This window comes from Lucilia sericata, unplaced genomic scaffold (genome assembly GCF_015586225.1).
Source record: "Lucilia sericata isolate MDLA Ls3-8-SP2 unplaced genomic scaffold, ASM1558622v1 Contig000205F_arrow, whole genome shotgun sequence".
Lineage (NCBI taxonomy): Eukaryota > Metazoa > Arthropoda > Insecta > Diptera > Calliphoridae > Lucilia > Lucilia sericata.
In genome coordinates this window covers 242,501-260,841 of record NW_023994233.1, presented here as the reverse complement: position 1 = coordinate 260,841, position 18,341 = coordinate 242,501, and the positions used below count along the sequence as shown (strand labels likewise).

Genomic DNA, 18,341 nt, shown 5'->3' with positions numbered 1-18,341 from the left:
AACCCTAAACCTAAATTAAAACCCTTAAGCCTAAAAAGAATTGAAAATAAAATAAATACGTTAACATTAACCTAAAATTTGTTAAATATATGTACTTACCTTAAATATATTAAATACTTACCCTATATATTAAATACTTACCCGTTAGAGTTCAATAAACATATGAATTTATAACGTTTGTGAAAAGAAAAAGAAGAGTTTTATTTAATTACACGCTACTTAAGACTAATCTATACCCTACCCTTTCTAACCCGTAAAAACATTGGTCCTCACGAACCGTTAATAAGTGAAGTGAAACAGTGATACAGTCCACAAATTAAAGAGAATAAATAATAAATAACATATAAAAGTTCACAATATAAATAAATTAATAAATAGTACCCTACAAACTAAAAAACAAATTACCCTAAACATAAATAACAAGTAAGAGTGTTATATTCGGCTATGCCGAATCTTATATACACACCATCAAACCTCGTTTGACTCGAATGAAACTTACTTATGTCGAATTTCATCTATATACTCGTATTTTTTAGGCCAGTTATAAGCGTTAAAGTAATGTTCTGAAGGGGACCTTATATAGGGGGTAGGGTCAATTATGGGTCGATCCTCATATAATTTGGTAGACAGAATTTGGTTCGTATTAAATTTATTTGTGTCGAATTTCATCGCTACACTCGTATTTTTTAACCATTAATGAGCGTTGCAGTCATTTTCTAAAGGGGACCTTATATGGGGGGTAGGGTCAATCATGGACCGATCCTCATAAAATTTTGCATAGTGATTTTGGATCATAAGAAACTTACTTATGTCGAATTTCATCGCTATATACGTATTTTTAAACAAGTTATGTCTGTTAAAGCTGCTTTTCGAGGGGCCACTTGTATGGGGGCTATCGGAAAACGTGGACCGATATTGCCTATTTTCAATACCAAACAAACCTTATCTGTAAGAAATACTTATGTGAAATTTCAACCCTCTAGCTCTTTCCATTGGGACTCTATCGTGCTTTCAACAGACAGACAGACGGACGGACGGACAGACATGGCTAGATCGACTTAGAATTTAATGAGGACCCAGAATATATATACTTTTGGGTCTATGACCAATATTTCGATGAGTTACAAACGGAATGCAAAATCAATATACCCCCATCTTTTTTGATGGTGGGTATAAAAAGTGCTAACGAAAATAAACAATACAAAAAGAAACAAAGAAAATTTGTGCGTTAAAATATTAAAAGTTTTAAAACAACAAATAAATAAAAGCAATTTAATAAAAAACAAGTGAGAAATTATAGTCGGGCGAGGCCGACCATATAATACCCTACACCTTTGACAAAAATATAATGTGATTTAGTTGCCATAATAAAGCATTTAAGTTGAATTGTACCTTGCCTTAGATATACATACTTAAGCCGTTTATTGTTGAATAAAATTGTGGACATTTAAGTGAAATTTTGATGGGGGCTTTTCATAGGGGCTAGGGTCATATGAGAACCTATTATTATGGAATTCGTGGGGGTCATCAAGTCTTGTATACAACTTGGTTATTGCAGCTTTTTGTCGAGATATGAGTATATTAAACATAATTATGAACTTAAAAGCCCTATTCGGCGGGTTCAGTTGTAAGGGGGCTAGGTGAAATAATGGACCGATGTAAACCATTTTCAACAGGCTTCATCTACGGTACCATAAGAGATCATGTGCCAAATTTCATTGAATTATCTCCGAAATTGCGACCTGTAGTTTGATTACAAGTTTTAAAAGCCCTATTCGAGGGGTTCAGTTGTATGGGGGTTAGGTGAAATAATGGATCGATGTAAACCATTTTCAATAGGCTTGGTCTACGGTACCATAAAAGATCATATGCCAAATTTCATTGAATTATCTCTAAAATTACGACCTGTAGTTTGATTACAAGTTTTAAAAGCCCTATTCGGGGGTTCAGATGTATGGGGGCTAGGTGAAATAATGGACCGATGTAAACCATTTTCAACAGGCTTCATCTACGGTACCATAAAAGATCATGTGCCAATTTTCATTGAATTATCTTCAAAATTGCGACCTGTAGTTTGATTACAAGTTTTAAAAGCCCTATTCGGGGGTTCAGTTGTATGGGGGCTAGGTGAAATAATGGACCGATGTTAACCATTTTCAATAGGCTTCGTCTACGGTACCATAAAAGATCATGTGCTAAATTTCATTGAATTATCTCCGAAATTGCGACCTGTAGTTTGATTACAAGTTTTAAAAGCCCTATTCGAGGGGTTCAGTTGTATGGGGGCTAGGTGAAATAATAGACCGATCTTAACCATTTTCAATAGGCTTCGTCCCTGGGACAATAGAAGATCACGTACCAAATTTCATTGAATTATCTTCAAAATTGCGACCTGTAGTTTGATTACAAGGTTTACATGGACGGACGGACGGACGGACGGACAGACGGACGGACAGACGGACGGACAGACGGACGGACATAGCTAAATCGACTCAGAAAATGATTCTGAGCCGATTGGTATACTTTAAGGTGGGTGTAGGACCAATATTATTGTGCGTTACAAACATCAGCACAAACCCAATATACCCTCCCCACTAAAGTGGTGTAGGGTATAACAATTATTGTTTACAGATAAATTAAATAATAACACACAAGAACAACAACAAAAAAGTGCACAAAAATACAACACAACATTATTAAAATATTTAAACAAAAATTGTGAACAAAAAACAATACCCAAAAAATACAAATTAACCCTTATTTATATACATACATTTACATACTTACATTTTATTGAACAAAAATTATTAACACAATACATAGTAACAAAATATTACAAAATTATCCAAATATAAACAAGTAAGAAAGTATAGTCGGGCGTGGCCGACCATATGATACCCTACACCAGTTATGAATATTAAATGTAATTTATTTTTCATAATAAACCATTTATCTTCAATATTCCCTTGTTCCGATACATTTAAGCAATTTATGGATGAAAAACTAATTTTCTGAAAGAGGCTTTATATGGGGGCTAGGGGCAAATATGGACCAAGCCCGCTAAAAATTTTGTGAATATATTTATATTTACATAATGTTTTATTGTGCTGAATTTCATCGCGATATTTGTGTTTATAAGCTAATTTGGGACATTCAAGTAATTTTCTGAAGGGGACTTTGTATGGGAGCTAGGGTCCAATGGGGCCTGATCTTTATGAAATTTGGCAGGGTCATCAAGACTTCTATAAAACTTAGTTGTGCCGTATTTTATCGATATATCTGTATATTTAACATAATTATGAGCTCAGAAGCCCTTTTCGGGGGGTTCTGTTCTATGGGGGCTAAGTGAAATAATGGACCGATTTTAACCATTTTCAATAGGCTTCGTCCTTGGGTCAAATAAAACGTGCGTGCCAAATTTCATCCAATTATCCTGAAAATGGCGACCTGTACCTTGCGCACAAGGTTTACATGGACAGCCAGCCAGCCAGACGGACGGACGGACATAGCTTAATCGACTCAGAAAACGATTCTAAGCCGATTGGTATACTTTAAGGTGGGTCTAGGACGAATATTTTTGTATGTTACAAACATCAGCACAAATCCAATATACCCTCCCCACTAAAGTGGTGTAGGGTATAAAAACCACATTAAAATATATACACACAAAGTACATACAGCGACCGTCGACAATTACAACAACAACACTTCCCATATTATCAACACGCATCATAGCGGGAAGACGACACAAAGAGGAATCGACAACACAAGGAATTTTTTTTATTATTATACCCTACACCACTTTAGTGGGGAGGGTATATTGGGTTTGTGCTGATGTTTGTAACGCACAATAATATTGGTCCTATACCCACCTTAAAGTATACCAATCGGCTCAGAATCATTTTCACATGATCTTTTATTGTATCGCAGACGAAGCCTATTGAAAATGGTTAAAATCGGTCCATAATTTCACCTAGCCCTCATACAACTGAACCCCCGAATAGGGCTTTTAAACCTTGTAATCAAACTACAGGTAGCAATTTTGGAGATAATTCATTGAAATTTCGCACATGATCTTTTATGGTATCGTAGACGAAGCCTATTGAAAATGGTTAAGATCGGTCCATTATTTCACCTAGCCCCCATACAACTGAACCCGCCGAATAGGGCTTTTAAGTTCATAATTATGTTTAATATACTCATTTCTCGACAAAAAGCTGCAAAATCCAAGTTGTATACAAGACTTGATGACCCGCACGAATTCCATAATAATAGGTTCTCATATGACTCTAGCCCCTATGAAAATCCCCCATCAAAATTCACAATTTTATTCAACAATAAACGGCTTAAGTATGTATATTTAAGGCAAGGTACAATTCAACTTAATTGCTTTATTATGGCAACTAAATCACATTATATTTTTGTCAAAGGTGTAGGGTATTATATGGTCGGCCTCGCCCGACTATAATTTCTTACTTGTTTTTTATATTATTGTGGTTTGTACCCTACCCCCAGCAAAAAAGTGAGTCGAAATTTTTGCTATTTATGCAAAATTTTTTATTTCCAATTTCTTTTGCAAATTTGTTCCATTACTTTTCAGCAATATTATATATAAAATATTTTTCATTTTAAACCCACCCCTTTCAAAATATTTAACCCTTTATATAAAAAAATTTAAAATATTTTTTATATTGCTTCTAAGGAACTTATATTGCATATTAAGTTAATTTGCGCACACATTAACGATTTAATACCCAATTGGAAATTTTGTCAGCTGGAACAAAAGTAATTTTTTGGAACAGCTAAAGCAAAAAACTCACACTTTTTTCAATTTTTTAAAAATTTCTTTATAGAAATATATATTTTTTGAGAATTCTCTTTTTGTGAATTTTTTTTTTCCGAGTCGTTTGATGAAGATTATCGCGCTACCCCGGAAAGTTTCCGATCTCTACCCGCTCTTAAATTCCAAAAACGGGAATTAAGTGAATTATGGGCTAAAATTGACCGTAAATTCACCCAAATTAGAGAATCTGCCGATATTCTTAACCCGAAGAAGGCCGAAGCCATAAATTTAAGCGAAGTTGTTAGGCAAGTCAGATCTGCTAAAGGATTTTATAGGTCAAGCATGATTTCGATTGAAGAATCGATTGAGGAGATGACTAAGGAAAATGAAACCCGACCATCTTTACCCGAACCCCCACAACCCAGCAGTTCTGCAGGTTTCACTGTACCCTAGGGTTGCCAGCCTGGCTGGACTTGGCTGGATTGTCCAGCTTTTTTGATGCTTGTCCAGTTTCAAGCTAACATTTAATTTGTCCAGCTAAATAGAATTTTTTTAACACACTGCAATAATTATACCCTACACCACTTTAGTGGGGAGGGTATATTGGATTTGTGCTGATGTTTGTAACATATAAAAATATTCGTCCTAGACCCATCTTAAAGTATACCAATCGGCTTAGAATCGTTTTCTGAGTCGATTAAGCTATGTCCGTCCGTCCGTCCGTCTGGCTGGCTGTCCATGTAAACCTTGTGCGCAAGCTACAGGTCGCAATTTTCAAGATAATTGGATGGATAATTGGCACGCACGTTTTATTTGACCCAAGGACGAAGCCTATTGAAAATGGTTAAAATCGGTCCATTATTTCACCTAGCCCCCATAGAACAGAACCGCCCGAAAAGGGCTTCTGAGCTCATAATTATGTTAAATATACAGATATATCGATAAAATACGGCACAACTAAGTTTTATAGAAGTCTTGATAACCCTGCCAAATTTCATAAAGATCGGGCCCCATTTGACCCTAGCTCCCATACAAAGTCCCCTTCAGAAAATTACTTGAATGTCCCAAATTAACTTATAAACACAAATATCGCGATGAAATTCAGCACAATAAAATATTATGTAAATATAAATATATTCATAAAATTTTATCGGGCTTGGTCCATATTTGCCCCTAGCCCCCATATAAAGCCTCTTTCAGAAAATTAGTTTTTCATCCATAAATTGCTTAAATGCATCGGAACAAGGGAATATTGAAGATAAATGCTTTACTATGAAAAATAAATCACATTTAATATTCATAACTGGTGTAGGGTATCATATGGTCGGCCACGCCCGACTATACTTTCTTACTTGTTTTTATGTTATCTTTGTCAAATCATGTTAGCCAACACTGATTGTACATTTGTTATACAACTAAGTTATGATTTCCCTCTTCTATCATCATGTCTCAACACTTGAACAGCTGATGTCGTAATAAATATTAGGTCTGTTCGCGTACTCGATAATTTGTAACAATTTGCAACAATTGTTATTGGTTTCGCGTTCGAGCGAATTATTAACAGTTCGTTGATAGAGAATTTTTTGATTTTACTGGATATTTTTTCCCCAGTAAAAAATATCCAACTTATATTCACAACATATGTTTGTTTTATGAATATGTAAACAAACCAAAGAAATCGAAAATTTGGTAAATTTTAAATTTTTTGAAAGAAATATATAAATTAATAACACACGAATATTAAAAAATTATTTGTAATTAGATTTATTTTAATTTTATTTATCATAAATTAGTTTTTAAAAGAGTTTATTTGTTGTGAAAAATCATAACAAATATTGTCAATCTGGCGTTTTTAAACCAATTTAGTTTGTCTTTCTCTTAGCGATTTTGTGTAAATTTTTATTTTAATAATATCTTTGTATCATAAAGTTTTAAAACAATAATATATTTTTAATGATACTACATATTTTGTTAACTTTAAATATCCATTTATTTATAAGAAAAATCAAAGTTTCATTTATTTGTTTTTTTGAGATTTCAGCAAAAGGGCAATACTAATCTTTGTTTATAAACAAAAACTTGCACATTTTTTTAAAAAATTGGCTCTCTATCATAAAGTTACTGGATATTTCTTACAGGAAAGTACGCGAAAAGACATATTATTGCGAGCGATAGCCAATTTCTTTACGTACAGCTTACGTACTTATGATTTTTAAAATTTAAAACTTCAAAAATGGAGCTTTTTCACATCTTTTGCTCTTAAAAACTAAGTTAACGAAGTGATCGGGGAAAACTAAAAATATATTCGTACTATATGGACTATAACAAAACGGAATTGGTATATGAGAACCCCTGCATTTTTTTGGTGTATCACTGTGAAATTATTTACACAAAACCAAAATTTACATTTTCTCGGTATTTTTTTATGTCCAGCTTTTTTTGTTTTGTCCAGCTTTTTAAAACCCGATGTCCAGCTTTTTGCGAATCGGAATCTGGTACCCCCTTGTGATATGCCAACGTTCAGCGGAGATTTCAAAAGCTGGGCTTCGTTTAGGGATCTTTTCAAGGCCATTTATGGCAATAATACCCGTTTAAGTGGAGTTGAAAAACTTTTCCATCTTAAACAAAAAACAAGCGGCGAAGCCAAAGAAATAGTAGACAATGCACCCTTAACAAATGATGGCTTTCTTATTGCGTAGAATCAATTAGCTTCTCAGTATGAGAATCGTAGGATGCAAATTAACGCGCAATTAAAAACCCTATTGAATTTACCCTTAGTAAGCTTTAGAGAAAGATAAATTGTTGTATTGCAAATCTGAACTCTTTAGACATAGATACGGATCAGTGGGATCCTATCTTAGTATATTTATGCACATCGAAATTACCCAGAGAAACCCGAAGAGAATTTGAGAAATCTCTTCCAGATTGTGCAGAGATGCCTTCTTGGACTGACTTAGATGTATTTTTGACTAACACATTTAAGGAACTAACTTCGGTTAATGATGTCCAGGACCATAGTATTAACCCTACCCACCCTAAACCCAAACAATTCCAAGATGTTAGAACACAATATTACAGAAAAGGCAAAACATTTCATAACGTAACAAATGATTCGAATGGGAAAAACCCAAAAAATCAACCAAAACCCATAAAAAACCCACCCACACACAACCCACCCACCCAAAACAAACGTAAAACCGAACAAAAATTCCTCCCTTCAACCCAATCAAACATCCCAAGCACCCAAATTAAACATGATGGTTCTATTTGCAAGCTTTGCAGCGAAAACCATACTTTGAGGGAAGGTTCGTCATTCAATTCTCTTGGAATAAACGAGAGAATTAAGTTTGTAAAGAAACATGAAATATGTTACAATTGTTTAGCCGTCGGTCATGTCATACAAGCTTGTCGCAGTACCTTCATATGTAGATATTGCGGTGGACGACATAATAGTCTATTGCACCGACCAAATTCGAGGATAAACCCACATAATGAAGATAATCTTCATCGTCAAATACAGTTCAGTCTTTCTCAACCCACACCCAATCAAGCAAAACCACACCCATAGATGACAGAACGAAGTTATTAGGAACAGCTAGAGCGCTTATTGACCCAGCTTCAGATTTCTCATTTATAACAGATAAACTAAGAAGAAAGTTACATTTACCCACTACACCCATAGTTGCAGAAATTTCTGGATTAAATGAGATAGTTTCTGCAAGATCAACTAAACTGTGTCAAGTTTCTCTACGCTCGAATACCCATAATAATTTCAAATTGAATATCCAAGCAATTGTAGTGAAAACACTTACAAAAAATTTACCCACCCAAAGTTTAAACCCAACCCTAATAAAAGACTTGGAAGATATTCAATTAGCTGACCAAAAGTTCTATGAAAGCATACCTATAGACTTTATAATTGGCAGCGATTTTTACCCTCAAATATTGAAATCTGGAGTACGGAAAGATCTTCTCAATACCCTAATAGCTCAGGAAACTGAGTTTGGCTGGATTTTAACCGGACCCATTCAGAACACAAACAATACTCAACCCTTAGTTTCATACTTCAGTTCAGTCACGCTTGATAAAGTTTTGACCAAATTCTGGGAGATTGAAGATATACCCACCCAACCCAAAGTTTCAGAGGAAAGTTCTTTATGTGAAGAAACTTTCATGACCACTACCCGTCGATTACCGAATGGCCATTATCAAGTTAACCTTCCATTTATATACCCTCCTGTTGAGTTAGGAAACTCTAGACACGTTGCTATGGCTCAATTTCTACGAAACAAGAAAAGTTTAATGAAAAAGCCAGAGCTTAAAATGGAATATGATAACGTGCTACAAGAGTATATCGAATTAGGTCATATGAAACATATAAAATATAACCCAAACACACCTTCAAATACCCATTATTATTTACCCCATCATGCTGTTGTTAAACTTGATCGTGTTACGACAAAAGTTCGAGTTGTTTTTAATGCATCGAGCAAAACCTCGAACGGCAACAGCCTTAATGATACCCTATACACTGGTCCTACCCTACAACAAGATTTAGTTGTACTTATCTTGAAATGGCGCTTTTATAAGATAGTTTATAATGCCGACATTACAAAAATGTACCGGCAAATCATGCTAAACCCTATCCATACACCCTTCCAACGAATATTATTCCGTAAAAGCGTCAACGAACCCATTCAAGATTATGAACTGCAAACAGTTACATTTGGTGTTAACTGTGCGCCATACTTGGCTATTAGAACACTACACGAATTAGCCAAAGACATTCAAAATACCCACCCTATCGCTTCGCAAACGCTGCGAAATAATATGTATGTAGACGATGTATTAGCCGGAGACACACCATTGAAGAAGCTAAAGAAGGCCAAACCCAACTGATCGCGGCGCTTGACTCTGCTGGTTTTCCTTTAAGAAAATGGATCTCAAATACGAGGGAATTGTTGAAAGATTTACCCGAAGATCACCTACTTGATGTGGATTTACTCAACCAGAATCGAATAATGCCAAAACATTAGGAATCCGATGGAATGCTAAAGAAGATACGTTTTTCTTTAATGTACCCTTAATTGAAAGAAAATCAGCATACACAAAGCGAACTGTGTTATCAGACATTGCTCGTCTTTTTGACCCAGCTGGTTGGTTAGCGCCAATTGTTATATCTGCCAAGATTATTATGCAGCAAATTTGGCAAGATAATACAGCTTGGGATGAATGTCTTAACCCACTCACCCTTATAAAATGGCAAAAGTTTTTGCAGTTCTACGATAATATTAATAGAATTCGTATTCCAAGATGGATTAACTTTTCACCTTCAGCAAAAATTGAGTTTCATGGTTTTTCAGATGCTTCTGAAAAAGCATACTCTGCATGTCTGTATGCACGAGTAAAACCCATAGACGGACCTAATTCCGTAACCCTACTCTTCGCTAAGACGAGAGTTGCGCCAATCAAAGTAATCTCGTTACCAAAACTTGAACTTTGTGGTGCAGTGTTGTTGGCAAATATGACACATAATTTACTCACCCAACTCAACCTACCCTTACATCAGACGTATTTCTGGACCGACTCATCTATAGTTTTGGCCTGGCTTAGTAAACACCCTAACTCGTGGAACACATTTGTAGCAAACCGAGTTTCTACAATAATCCAGACTGTCGGCGTTGAAAATTGGAACCATGTTGCTTCACACGATAATCCTGCCGATGTTGCTAGCCGAGGATGTAATGCTGATGAGTTAAAAGATGACACTTTATGGTAGAATGGACCATCGTGGTTGAAAGAAGTCGCGTCGAAGTGGCCAACAACAAATAAACACTTTATTACTCAAGCTGAAGCTAAAGTTAGTCAGTCGTTTACTACGACCGTTAATACCCACCCTTCCTTGGTTAATACGAATACTGAAAACCCAGATATATTATCAAGATTTTCGAAATTGTCAAAAGTTCTAAGAGTAATGACATATGTCTATCGATTTTGTGATCGCGCATCGTATAAACGGAACAATACTATTCGAAATGATAGAATTATTCTTGATCAAAATAACCCAAAACTAGTCAAAGAAAGACTACGTTTATTAACTACCCACCCAAGTATTGAACTGGATGCGTCAGAGATCAAATCTACCCGTGATAGACTAATTATTCTTTGTCAGACTGAATATTTTAGAAACGAATATAACTGCCTGAAGAAAAGAAACCCTATACCCAATAAAAGTAACCTGCTCGTCCTAACGCCATTTTTAGATTCCGCAAATATAAAAGCTATTCACTTGGAGCCAACAAAGCTATTCACTTGGAGCCAACATCTGATTTGTCTACCCAAGCCTTTATGGCAGCCTTTGCTCGATTTTTTTCGAGGCGGGGATGCCCTGTCGCTATTTACTCTGACAATGGGACAAATTTCATTGGAGCTAGCAAGCTATTGAAGAAAGAGCGACAGGAATTCATCAAGCAATTGAAAGGTTCCATTACATCCACTAGCAGTTTTCAAAATTTGACGTGGCATTTCATACCCCCAGGAGCACCACATATGGGTGGTTTATGGGAAGCGGGAGTGAAAAGCTTTAAGGCTCATCTAAAGAAAATGAATACCCTGAAGTACACTTTTGAAGAGCTAGCCACACTCCTCGCGAGAATAGAAGGATGCCTGAATTCAAGACCCTTAAGCCCGTCAAGCGAGAACCCACAGGATCTTAACCCTTTAACTCCAGGACACTTTTTAATTGGATCACCCATTTTAACCCCAGCAGAACCCGATGTAAGCAATGAAAATATAACCCTGGCAAACAGATGGCAAAAGTTAAAGATTCAACATCATAACTTTTGTAGAAGATGGAAAGATGAATATCTTAAAGAGCTCCATAAGAGATACAAGTGGAAAAACCCTCAACGTCAAGTTGAAACAGATGACATTGTTATTATCAGACAGGACAATTTACCTCCAAACGAATGGTTACTCGGTCGAGTCATTAAAACATACACTGGCTCTGATGGACAAAACAGAGTAGTCGATATACGGACGTCATCCGGAACGTTAACTCGACCAATAACAAAAGTTGTCATTTTACCCACTAGCTAGTTTAACATTCTAGTATAACCCAAATAACATTAAGTTGTTTACTTACCCTTTTTAACCCATTTAACACACTTATCCACTTGTAACTACTAGTCATCACTAACCCTTCACCCTCACGCTCTAACCCACTAACACATTCATTACCCTTCATTCATTCACACATAATTTCTTTTATACAGAATATGGCACCCAACAACAACAATCGTAAAGGACGTTCCGACCGCAATGGATCTCGACCCAAAACCAACCAACGCAAAAACGATAAGCGTCAACCAAAACGCCACTTTGGTTGCGGTATTTGTCAAGCTGATCACAGCTTAACAAACTGTAAAAAGTTTAAAAAGATGAACTTGGCGGAGAAGTACAAAACCGCAGTTAAATTGCACTACTGCGTCAATTGTCTGGCCAGGAATCACCTAATCGGAAAATGTTCAAATAGATCCCGATGCCAAAAGTGCAAGGGTAAACATCACACCACCCTGCACGGCCCAGATCGGATCCTGAAAGATTTGCCAAAGGAACAGTCTCCACCGCCCGTAGCAAAAAGGACTATTGCTCCGATTCCTGCGCCACGAACTATTGTGATGCCAATTGTAGCAACCATTTTGCCAACGTCCCGAACCCAAACCATTGTACCCACGGTTGTAGTTCAGATTGTGACAGACAAATCGAAACAACTCGTTAGAGCTGTCTTAAACCCGAGCCTAACGACCTCAAAAATAGGCGTAGCGTTTGTGCGCGAATCAACACTAAACCCGTTTAAAGTGGATGAAAGTGTTTACGTGAAGGTCATAATATCACCTAATATGGCCTCCAAAATACAATATGAGGTGTGCATGCAGGTTTCAAATGACCTGCCAAGAACCCCTTACGCTCATGGTTTGGACCCAGCTATAAAAGGGAAGTTCTGCCGAATTTCTCTGGTCGACCCAGAATTTTATGCCAATGCACCCGTAGCCATGGAAATAGGTGGTGATTTGTATACCACCATTTTACAGCCAAACACGATCCATATTGATGGCGGCTCACTGATAGCCCAGGATTCAACCCTGGGTTGGCTAGTTATGGGATCCCTTACCAATTAAAAATATAATAAAGTATTTTACTATAAATTACCCTTACTTTCTCTAACCCAATGTTGAACAAATGAAAATAATTGTTCTTTTTCTTCACAGGTTGCCAGGCCCGGGAGGATGTTCATTTCAATGAACAAAACACCCATCCCTGACGTCAAACAACACCCACCTCTTAACTGCAGCCAACTTCAGCTTAGACACACTAAAGTTAGCTGCAGCTTTATTATCGTCACTTCAAATATAATTTTGCAAGTAACAACAAGTGTGTGAGCGCTACAACAAAACAAATAAAACAACAACCCCTACAACAGACAGTGAAAACTCAAAGTGCCTTTTAAATAAATAAATTATAAAACCTAAACCTAGTGCTAAAGCTTAAAACTAGTGGTAAAATATATAACTTGTGTTAAAACCCTAAACCTAAGAATAAATATTAAAACCCTAAAATAAAATTCTTAACTATCACAGTGAATATCACAGTTAAAAACATTAAACAATATAATAAAACCCTAAACCTAAATTAAAACCCTTAAGCCTAAAAAGAATTGAAAATAAAATAAATACGTTAACATTAACCTAAAATTTGTTAAATATATGTACTTACCTTAAATATATTAAAATATTACCCTATATATTAAATACTTACTCTATATATTAAATACTTACCCGTTAGAGTTCAATAAATTTATAACATTTGTGAAAAAAAAAGAAAAGAGTTTTATTTACTTACACGCTACTTAAGACTAATCTATACCCTATCCTTTCTAACCCGTAAAAACACTCATTAATGGCTTAAAAATATGAATATGGTGACGAAATTCAACACACATAAATTTTGTGCGAGCCCAAATCTCTCTACCGAATTTAGTGGGGATCGGTCCATAACTGATCATACAAGGTCCCCTTCAGAAAATGACTTTAACGTTCATTACTGGTTAAAAACAAGTAGGAAAGTATAGTAGGACATGGCCGACTATATGATACCCTAAACCATGGGTATATTTTGAAAATTATTTATTTTAAATAAAGAAACGTTTATGTTGAATTTTACCTTAATTCCGGTGTATTTAAGCAACTTATTGATGAAAAACTAAATTTCTAGAAGAGGCTTTATATGGGAGTTAGGATCAAATATAGGCCGATCCTCAACAAATTGGGAACTGATCTTTATAAAAATTTGCACAGTCATTTATGTCTATATAAAACTAAGTTGTGCCTATTTTTGGTGAGATAGTAGTATATTTGACGTAGTTATGAATTAGAAACCCTAAATTGAAAGGTAAATTGTATGGGGGCTAGGTGAAATAACGGACCGCTTTCAACTATTTTCAATAGGCATCGTCCTTGTAGCAAAAAACTCTTATGGTCAAAATTTTATCAAAATATCTTGAAAATTGTTGGCCTGTAGCTTGCGCACAAGATTTACATAGACAGCCAGACGGACGGACGGACATGTCTTAATCGAATCAGAAAGTGATTCTGAGGCGATCCGTACTCTTTAAGGTGGGTGTAGGACCAATATTTTTATGCGTTACAAACATCAGAACAAACGTATAATACCCTCCCCACTATAGTGGTGTAGGGTATAAATACGAGTATAGCGATAAAATTTGACACAAGTAAGTTCCTCGCGAGCCAAAATCTCTCTTACAAATTGTATGTGGATCGTTCTTAATTACTTAAAGGATCTTTGCGGGCTTAAAAATATGAGTTATGAAATACGGTTATGAAATTCGACATAAGAAACTTAATACGAACGTTAATCTTGCTACCGAATTTCATGCGGAATGTAGCGGTAATTCACCCTACCCCGCATATAAGCTCCCTTTAGAAAATTACATTAACGCTAATTACTGGCATACAAATGCGAGTACATCGAGGATATTCAAGTAAACAAGTTTTATATGAACCAAAATCGGTCTACAAAAAGTTATGAGGATAGATCAATAATTGAAAATACCCCTTATATAAGGTCCTCTTTAAAAATTTTATGGGGAAGATTCAGAAAATTACTAGTACAGCTATGAAAATCGACATAAAAAAGTATATACTTAGGAACATAATTCTTCATTCCGAATATAATGAGGACTGATCTATAACTGACCCTAGCCCCTATCAAAGGTTCCTTTCAGGAAAGAGCTTTGGCTATTAAAATACAAGTTTTCCTTATTTAAAATACGAGTATTACGATGAAATTTGACATAAACAAGTTCTATACAAAACGGAACCTATGTACAAAATTTTATGAGTATCGGTTCATAATTGACGCATATAAAGGTCCTCTTCAGAAAATTACTCATACGCTCACGGTTTAAAAATTGAACAAAAATATATTGTATTTAAAAATTAATATTTTGTTAGTTCAAAAGAGCTCGGTCCATAATTGACTTAAGCCATATTCCAAATATGGCTTATATATGTATATATGGGAGCATTCCTTTTACGGCATATGGGAGCATTCCTTTTACGGCATATATTCCAAATATGGCTTATATATATATATATATATATATATGGGAGCATTCCTTTTACGGCATATGGGAGCATTCCTTTTACGGCATATTGTTTGATGGTGGGTATATGAGGCACAGCCGAATGTAACACTCTCACTTGTTTAAAATTCAGTCCCTTTTGTGTGTAAAAGGGAGAAAACTGTATTTTTGGTACTTTTTTTGAACATTAAGAAAACTTTTTCGATTTATTGAAGTATTCCTATTAAATTACGGACTAACACTGTAATATTTATTGAAACAACATTTTTGCTATGTCACTGGAGAAAAAAAGTACCAAAAAGGGGAAAAACGGGAAAATTTTTCAGGAACAAATAAATGCAGATTTGAATCGTTTGAGTTTTATCTGTGATATATAGATTTAAATACGGAACATTTTGTAAATTTAATTCTCGAAAAAGTATATTTCTAAGCGAAAAGGGGAAAAATTGTACTCTTTTTATTAGCACTTTATGAAATTAAAAATTTTAAAGGTGATTTTTTACCTTTCAAGCCTAAAGAATTTTGAAAAGAAGGAAAATGTGTGTTTTTGGTAAATTTTGTGAAAGTTGTTCTGAATTATATATTTTGAATGTATATTTTAATTTCGCCATATTAATTTCAGGGGTCAAAAGCAAAATCAATGTTAATTTGCATATATTGATCTATAGACTTAATATTATAGATCACTTAAAATACCGGGCAACGCCGGGTACAAAAAGCTAGCTAAAAAATTAAATTTTGAGAAGATTTTGAGATGAAAAATTTTATATTCGTCTACTGATAATGATAATCAACCGATTTTTGGGCCAAATTTCGAGCAATATTTCAATATTTGACAGTTAAAATCATTATCGGAATTTTAAAATGGACTGAAATGAAAAGGAATGTTGATAAACTAATAGAATAATCCTGAAATAAGTAATCATTAAAAGTTCAACAAATACCAACATTTTTTAAATTCGGAACTCCACAGAGATATTACAGTTGAAGGAATTAAACCTAGTACAATAATGGTACCAAATGTCACATACACTCTACACATTTATTATTTTTTCACAAAATAAACGCATATTTCTGCAGCAAAAATAATAATAAAGTAAAACAAGTTAGAGTGCTATATTCGTCTCTGCCGAATCATAAATACCCTCCACCTTTAACTGGTTTCATAAATTATCAAATTTTGTGGATTGATTCAAATTTACCTTAATATTTTAGACTTACTTTCATTACGCTTTAGAATATGCAATTAAAAACAAAACTACCACTTAACAGACTGTTACAGAGCGTACTAAATTTAACCCATGTTCTGTGTTTAACCCTTTCAGGGTCAAAAATAATTTATGTCTAGGAAAAAAACTTGAAAACTTTTATTTAAGATAATTTGAGTATGCTATAGTATATATAAAACTTATATAATTTTGTACGGGAGGTACAATAGATTTTCAACGTTGTTGATCCTATGCAAAAAAATAAAAAAAAATGCTTTTAAATTTTTATTCGTGAACCGAATTTCGACACTTAATTTGATTTTAAAAAAAATTAATTATTTATGACAAAAAAAGATAAATCGAACCGGCAACGCTGAGATTTTTAATTCTCCGTTCCATCCACTACACCACTTCATTATATTGTCCTTCGTTAACTAATATTTATACCCTACACCACTTTAGTGGGGAGGGTATATTGGATTTGTGCTGATGTTTGTAACATATAAAAATATTCGTCCTAGACCCACCTTAAAGTATACCAATCGGCTTAGAATCGTTTTCTGAGTCGATTAAGCTATGTCCGTCCGTCCGTCCGTCCGTCCGTCTGGCTGGCTGGCTGGCTGGCTGTCCATATAAACCTTGTGCGCAAGCTACAGGTCGCAATTTTCAAGATAATTGGATGAAATTTGGCACGCACGTTTTATTTGACCCAAGGACGAAGCCTATTGAAAATGGTTAAAATCGGTCCATTATTTCACCTAGCCCCCATAGAACAGAACCGCCCGAAAAGGGCTTCTGAGCTCATAATTATGTTAAATATACAGATATATCGATAAAATACGGCACAACTAAGTTTTATAGAAGTCTTGATAACCCTGCCAAATTTCATAAAGATCGGGCCCCATTTGACCCTAGCTCCCATACAAAGTCCCCTTCAGAAAATTACTTGAATGTCCCAAATTAATTTATAAACACAAATATTGCGATGAAATTCAGCACAATAAAATATTATGTAAATATAAATATATTCACAAAATTTTATCGGGCTTGGTCCATATTTGCCCCTAGCCCCCATATAAAGCCTCTTTCAGAAAATTAGTTTTTCATCCATAAATTGCTTAAATGTATCGGAACAAGGGAATATTGAAGATAAATGGTTTATTATGAAAAATAAATCACATTTAATATTCATAACTGGTGTAGGGTATCATATGGTCGGCCACGCCCGACTATACTTTCTTACTTGTTTTCATATAAAAATGCCATGTTATTTTCTGTTTGTACAAAACATTGCTGCTGAATAACTTTTATCAACACTGATGTTGCTGAATAGCATAAGAAATTTACAGTTACACTTTCTCAATGTGCACATTTTATTTGATCTTGGGTTAACAATTTTTTACACAAACAGGAAAGAGAATTTCTATCTGAACATTAGTTGCAAACAATTACGAAGCCAGTTAATAGTGTAGTGAGAATGGCATACAACTAGCAATTGGGAAATTTTAAGTTCGAATCCTGCTCGTTTTGGACAGTTTTTATTTAATTTTTTGCGAAAAATAATCAATTTTTTAATCCCAATGGGTGGTACTATATGTATGACAAAATTCAAAAATAAATATTTATGCCAAATTTTTTATGGATATCATTATTTGGTAATTAGTAATATGCGTTTAAGTTATTCTCG

General features: G+C 34.8%; 2 protein-coding genes across 5 annotated transcripts in view; one reads left to right on the top strand and one right to left on the bottom strand.

Annotated features, from left to right (window-relative positions):
- The window catches only part of LOC119602003, a 234,384-nt gene extending 220,831 nt beyond the window's left edge, over positions 1–13,553 (top strand). For 2 of the 4 annotated variants that reach the window (XR_005231306.1, XM_037953309.1), the window contains exon 4: positions 12,058–13,553. Coding sequence is in view for 2 of the 4 variants with exons in the window: in XM_037953309.1 (XP_037809237.1) it covers positions 12,061–12,963 (903 nt within the window). In the remaining 2 variants the exon portion in view is untranslated. Of the gene's footprint in view, positions 1–7,203 lie in introns of those variants that run through there. The other 2 variants (XM_037953310.1, XR_005231307.1) reach the window with 2 other exon arrangements.
- The window catches only part of LOC119602007, a 288,955-nt gene that overhangs the window by 206,254 nt on the left and 64,360 nt on the right, over positions 1–18,341 (bottom strand). The window lies entirely within an intron of this gene.